Source organism: Lepus europaeus, chromosome 10 (assembly GCF_033115175.1).
Source record: "Lepus europaeus isolate LE1 chromosome 10, mLepTim1.pri, whole genome shotgun sequence".
Taxonomy (NCBI): domain Eukaryota; kingdom Metazoa; phylum Chordata; class Mammalia; order Lagomorpha; family Leporidae; genus Lepus; species Lepus europaeus.
In genome coordinates, this window is record NC_084836.1 from 28,630,161 (window position 1) to 28,637,329 (window position 7,169).

The following is a 7,169-nucleotide window of genomic DNA, read 5'->3' on the forward strand; positions in this document are numbered from 1 at the left end:
AGCTTAATTTAGTGCTAACATATTTATAGATTAATAATTTAAATGAGTTCTCAAATGTAGGTCCATGATGACACGTAACAAGTGATGTTAAGTGACTTTAAATCAATTCAATTAAAAATATCATGCCTTATTCTGATATTGATATCTTTCCTGCTTTGAGTGTTTAAAAAATGTCTTTTCCTCCCAAAATGATAGTAATAGCAGATGTTCTTGTGACTTAAAAAAATTTCAGCAAAATAAAGTGTTTTCAATCGTATGTTCATCTCTAAATATTACTAGTCTACAAAATACTGAAGTTTGGTCCTCTCTCTTAAATAAACATTTTTTTCTCCTCTTTTTGGTGATAAAAAATACCATAGTCAGTAAGGCTAACGGAAGCTCTGATATGTTAGTCCAGAGTAAACCATCCTAGTAACATTTGGACTGAGGGGTACAGCATAAAGCCCTAGGTCTTTGAAACACTGGCTAGCTGTCTAGTAGTTACCTCTACAGAAAATACTTTCTGAACTGGTAAATACCATCCCCAAAGGTCTGACTTAGGTGCTTTTTCCTTTTATCCAATTTACTTTGGAATCTCTTTTTGCATTTTAAATTTGACTAATTTCTAAAATTTTTAGTGCTTTGCAAATGTTCTAGGTTTCAGAAATGATCAAAACTGCATGATAATAATATGAGAAGCTGATGACCATGTGAGTGCTTACTTCGTGCTGGCCGCAGTGCTCATTAGTCTCTGTGGTTTATCCCACTCCATCCTCACAACCACCTTCGTTTTCTTTAGGAGATCACTATGCCAAGAGGGCAGATAACTTGCCTAAGGACACTGTGCCTAGAGCTGGGTTTGTAAACAGCTGAGACAGCTCCAGTTTAGGAGAAAGTGCCTATTTATAATTCAAAGGCTGTCTGGACATCAGGGCTTCTTTCCTGGAAATGAAGGCCTTGAAAAAGCTTATGGAAAGTGCAATTATACACATATATGTGTCCAGAATTGAAAGGTGTTGGTAATTAGCACTGCTGGCTTGCGTTTAGGGCGAGTATTTCTTTCCATTTTCCTCTGATTAACCTCTAGACCCCACAGGTCAAATAATAATTCCTTAAGTCCGTTTGTTTCTTAAGGAGAGGATGTAAAGTGGGATACACACATACGATGAACTACTCAGTGGGGGGAATAACCGTCGCGTGTATGTGGGTTAAGCCTTGTGTTAACCCTGTTCGAATGATTTTACAAAGCTCTCCAAAGAAGTCCTGCTGCTGCTTGGGAAGGCAGTTAAAAAATAGAGAGAAAACTTAGAGTTGGGAGAAGTCTGAGTTGTTGACTTTATTGATTCTATTCTGCAGATGAGTCCCTTTAAAGTCAAAATTCCTGGGACTTGAAGTGGGAGACCAGGCACAAATGATGGATGAAAATTTTCATTTTATTGCTAACCTGCGCTCTAATGACTGATCCTGTAAGAGCAAAGGACAGAGCATGTGAGGAAGGGTGAGTGGGATTAAGAGGGACACCAAGGACTGACTGGTACCTAGAGGACTAAATTTCCTCTAGGTCTATGGTGATTTCATGGATTTTTCTCCTTTTTGAGTAGTGAAAGAGGTTTCATACTCCCCCTTCCCCATAATGATGTTTATTTGTAAGTACACTTCTGTCTGAAAAGTTGTAGAAGGAGGGAAAAAAGCATCTCATTTGTCATTAGTTATGATGCACTTATCAAGAGAAAATTAATACTTCCAACATAATCTTCAAAGCACTTAAGTTACTTCACATGTAACTATTTAATGAAAAATAATCTATATTCTTTCAAACCCAGTGTCACATTCTTTCAGTTAAAAAATCCTTTTCTTTCAACTGTATGAGAAGTCCTATTTTGCTCTCTTTCTATACCGTTTGACTCAGTACTAAAAAAGAAAAAATCCACAGCGGTGCGTTTTGCTGTACTAATGACCAACGAAGCTCAGACTATTTGTTTTCCATCCGGTAGAGTTCAGCTTCTGCCTCTTGTTTGCTTTCTCCATCTGCCTGCGTAGCCTTCATCCTTTATTTTCCTCTCTTCCGTAATGGAGTTGCTTAACCCTGTCTAGACCTCATCGTTTTAGCAGGATCACGCCTTCTTCCCACTCTGTTTTCCAAAGTTTTGCAAGCGGAGTTTTAAATAAATCTAGACGTCTTCATTCATCGTTCCACCAGCTTCCAGTTTTCCTTTTCTTCCGTTTTTAGAAGGAGCAGCAGAACGCGAAGGCTTGAACCATATTTGCACTAGGGGGGTGGAAATACACGTTTTAAAAATGCATCGTGCAGTCTCCTTGTTAATCCGTAACGGGGCTCTACAGGATCCGTGTTATTCTAACTGGGTTCGGTAACACGTCCCTCTTCTCTCCGCCTCCCGAAGCAACCACGAACGGCCTTACTAACCTACTTAGGCTGCGCCTGAAGTTCTCCCAAACACATCCCTGGACTCCCGCCCCGGGGGAGCGGACGAGGACCCCGGCTCGCGGAGGCTGCAGTCCGGTTCCTCCGGGCTGGCCCCCCAGACCTCCGCTCCCCGACTTTCCCAGGCGTCCGCACCCCGCACCCCGCCGCGCCGCCGCACACTCCAGGGGCTGGGGATCCCGAGCTGAGACGGCGGCCGTGTGGACGCGGACTGCGCCAGGGGCCCCGAGCTGCGGATCTGCAGCCCGATCGCCGCGGCCGCGGAGCGCGCACACACGGCCAGCTCCGGGAGGCTCCCGGCCACACCGCACTTCGCCCCGCGGCGCGGAGAGGTCCGGCAGTGCGTGCTCGCCGGAGGATGCACGGGCGCCCGGCCCCGACTCGCTCGGGGAGGCGGAGCTCGGGGTGGTGGGCGGAGCTTTCACACGCGCACCTCGGCTCCCTCGGTTCCCCAACACGGCCAGTCGGTCTCCGGCCGCCTCTCGGGGTTTATTTGTTTACAAGCGGATTACGTCAACTCCTCCCTCTCCTCCCCGTCTCTGGACCCACCCCCCTGAGCCCTTTTCCCGCCCCCTCCGTCTCCGAATCTGCTTGCGTCACAATGGTGCGATCTCCGGATTGGCTGGAGCCGGCCGTCACGCTCCAGCTACGCCACTTCCGTTCGCGGCGCTATAAAAGGCGCTGCACGGCGGCCGCATCTCTTCGCCCCTCGGAGCTGGAAATGCCACTGTTGGGGTTGTCGGAGGCTACGGAGCTGGAGGCGGAGGCGGCTGGGGAGGTCCGAGCGATGTGACCAGGCCGCCGTCGCTCGTCTCTTCCTCTCTCCCGCCGCCTCCTGTCTCGAAAATAACTTTTTTTTTACTCTAAAAAAAGGGGGGGAGGGAAAAAAAAGTAGCCGACTGCCCCTCACGCCCTCTCTCCCTCCCAGCCCTCTGACCTGTGAGGGAGCCCGGGGTGGCCGCTCCGCTGTCGGGGCCGCGCTGCCGAGCCCCGGCCGCCCCGGGCTGCCCCCGCCCGCCGCCCCCATGCATCCCTTCTACACTCGGGCCGCCACCATGATAGGCGAGATCGCCGCCGCCGTGTCCTTCATCTCCAAGTTCCTCCGCACCAAGGGTCTCACGAGCGAGCGACAGCTGCAGACCTTCAGCCAGAGCCTCCAGGAGCTGCTGGCAGGTGAGCGGGCAACGAGAGGGGGCCGCGGGACCCGCACCCCTACTGCGGGAGCCGTGGCAGCCGCCGGGGGGCCGGCGGGCGCTCCTGTCCCTCGGCGGGACGTGGCGGACGGCAGCCGGCGGCCGCCAGCGGAGGGTCCCAGGGAGGGCTCGGGAGCCGGGCTGGTCAGCAGAGGGGAGAAGGAAACAGACTCACAACAAAGAAAAACTAAAGCCGACCGGGGGGTGGGGGAGGGCCGCGGTCCGTGGACCGTCGGCGGGTTTGGGGACAAAGGAGCTGCGGGGCTGGGGTGGGTTCGACGCCCCCTCCCCCCCAGCCCCTTTCCGACCGTTGCGGGGTGGGCGCCCGGGCCCCCCGGGGTGGTGCCCCGGAGCCAGCTCCAGCTCGGGACGGACGTGCCGTCTGCCCGCACCTCCTGCCCCTGCCTATTAATCATCAGATTTGTCAGCGGTACAATTAGAGCCCTGCCCAGAGCGTGGTTTAGGGTTGCTTGTTTTTCTTCCCTTCGGGGTTAACAGTCCGGTGGCGCTTCTCTGCTCCGGAGCCATAAACTCCATTGTGTGAGGCCAGGGTGGGGTGGAGAAAGTAAACAGGTTCCCGCCTGGCCGCCGGGGCCAGCCGGCTCCCCGGCTGGCGGAGGCTGCGCGCCCGAGTCCTGTTTTGGCGGCTCGACCGGTTGGGTTCCCGGAGACGGATATGTCCCGTGCTATTCCCATGGTCTTTCCAAAGCCCTGCCCGCTCTTGCCCCATCCCCGCAACAGCCGCGAGTGCGGTCCTGGCCGTTTGTAAAAAGTTGGTAGTTTTTCACGTCCGGCTCCGCGAAGGAGCGGCGCCGACAGTAAAGATGTAAGCATTGTTTTCTCTGTTCTTTTCTTCTGTAGAACATTATAAACACCACTGGTTCCCAGAAAAGCCGTGCAAGGGATCAGGTTACCGTTGTATCCGCATCAACCATAAAATGGATCCTCTGATTGGACAGGCAGCACAGCGGATTGGACTGAGCAGTCAGGAGCTGTTCAGGCTTCTCCCAAGTGAACTCACACTCTGGGTTGACCCCTACGAAGTGTCCTACAGAATTGGAGAGGATGGCTCCATCTGCGTGCTGTACGAAGCCTCACCAGCAGGAGGTAGCACTCAAAACAGCAGCAACGTGCAAATGGTAGACAGCAGAATCAGCTGTAAGGAGGAACTTCTCTTGGGCAGAACAAGCCCTTCCAAAAACTACAATATGATGACTGTATCAGGTTAAGATATAGTCTGTGGATGGATCATCTTATGATGGATGGATAAATTTGATTTTTGCTTTGGGTGGGCTCCTCTTGGGGATGGATTATGGAATTTAAACCATGTCACAGCTGTGAAGATCTGGCACAAGATAGAGTGGTAAAAAAAAATTTTTTTTAAGTGACAGTGCCATAGTTTGGACAGTACCTTTCAATGATTTAATAGCCTGTGAGTCCAAGTAAATGATCACTTTATTTGCTAGGGAGTGAAGTCCTAGGGTGGTTTCAATTTCTCCCAGACATTTTATCTACAATTTTACATCAGTCCCTTTAATGAAAATCTGTATTTCAATGAACCCTTCTCTGCAGTAGATCTTGGCAGAGGAATTTGCACTATTAACACTTGGAAATTGTTATCGTTAATCTTTTTGGCAGCTCAATAGGAAAGCCCAATGTTTTAAAACATGGTAGTACTGGAAATTTTACGACAAGACTTTTACCTAGCACTTAAATATGTATAAATGTACATAAAGACAAACTAGTAAGCATGACCTGGGGAAATGGTCAGATCTTGTATTGTGTTTTTTGGCCCTGAAGGTAGCAAGTGACCGGAATCTGCCATGGCAACAGGCTTTAAAAAAAAAAAGACCCTTAAAAAAAGACACTGTCTCAACTGTGGTGTTAGCACCAGCCAGCTCTCTGTACATTTGCTAGCTTGTAGTTTTCTAAGACTGAGTAAACTTCTTATTTTTAGAAAGTGGAGGTCTGGTTTGTAACTTTCCTTGTACTTAATTGGGTAAAAGTCTTTTCCACAAACCACCATCTATTTTGTGAACTTTGTTAGTCATCTTTTATTTGGTAAATTATGAACTGGTGTAAATTTGTACAGTTCATGTATATTGATTGTGGCAAAGTTGTACAGATTTCTATATTTTGGATGAGAAATTTTTCTTCTCTCTATAATAAATTGTTTCTTATCTTGGCATTTTAATCAATCTCTTGTCATGATTATAGAGGTTCAGCTAAAAGAATATTTTTCTGGGAATATTTAGGTTCAATAAGCTATGTGAATGTCAGTTGCACACTGGTCATGGGGAGAAAACATTTGATGAGGAAGATCTGTGTGTACATATTTAGGTGTTAGAAGAAACACAGAAGTAATTTTTTTTAAGTCAAAACATGGACACATTCACAGGCTAATAGTCTCATGAAATGAGGATAGTAACATCAATCAAAACAGTGATACTCAAAGGATTACATTTTATTGCTTCCCTGTTGAAGTGAAGATATAAAATGTCCATTCTGACCCTACCCACCTTTGAAAAACATTCTGCCCCTCGGATTCCTTGTTTGATTAGAAAATCCTGGGGCAGGTGACCCATAGTTTTAAAGAACAGGCTAATCACTGCAGAGAGATTGGTTGACTTTTGATTTCATCACCTGCAAGATTTACATAAAAATCACTTAAGCTGGGATTCAACAAAAGGTACGTCTACAAACTTTTATTCTCAAAGATTGAAATGCTTTCTCGATTCCTCATTTTCAGGCTTTGATTGCAGTTTCTGAGAACCTAAAGGGACATTGAAAATGCCAAAGTGTAGTGACTTCCCTACCCCAAATAAAGATTGGCTGTAATTCTTGGGTTACAGAGGGTAACATGATTTTTCAGTGGAAATTGAAAGTGGAAAACTTTATTTTTACACAGTTAAATAACTTACAACTTATCCTGTGTTGGCTCTTTTTTGGGGGGGGTGGGGGGCTTGGTATACATGTAAATATGTTCATGCTAGAAACACATTATGTAATCTAAATTATATAAAAGTTACTTGATATTAGTAACCACAAACTCGAGGATTTCTCTCTACCTGTAAGATTCTGATTTTGTATACCACAGGAATACACAGCTAAACATGCAGATATAAGAATAAAGATGTTTATATATGAGTACTTAATTGGCAGGCCATTCTTGGGAATCTGAATTCTTAGGACCGCAAGGTGTAGACTGCTACTCCCTACCAGTTGTTGTGGTTTATTTTTCAATTGTTTCTGTTTAAAGGCCGTCAGTTTTTCAAAGTTAAGAATGATTGCTGGTAGAATTCTCATCCCAGTCAGAGCTGACAGTGATCATGTACCAACTGCGTTTCTTCCGGTAACTCCTTTGAGGCCAAGTAAATGTTGCTGAAGCTTTGCGTACTAAATCGTTGAGGCAGGAAACAAGAGGAGGATGGTCTTCGGACAGGTTGGGGGGCATGTCTTCATCCCTAAAACTTTTGGCATAAAATCTTTTCTCAAATGGAAAAAATTTGGTGGGAAGAGAACAAAGTGTTTATTTTAGAATTCAGATGATGTCT

At 46.9% G+C, this 7,169-nt stretch overlaps 1 protein-coding gene across 1 annotated transcript; it reads left to right on the top strand.

Moving 5' to 3' along the window:
• The first annotated feature begins 3,135 nt into the window (after positions 1-3,135).
• BTG1 (BTG anti-proliferation factor 1) lies at positions 3,136-5,809 on the top strand. The gene is made up of 2 exons (XM_062203135.1): positions 3,136-3,595; positions 4,477-5,809. The coding sequence occupies exons 1-2, from the start codon at positions 3,448-3,450 to the stop codon at positions 4,842-4,844; spliced, it is 516 nt and encodes a 171-aa protein (XP_062059119.1). The 5' UTR covers positions 3,136-3,447; the 3' UTR covers positions 4,845-5,809.
• Positions 5,810-7,169: the final 1,360 nt, after the last annotated feature.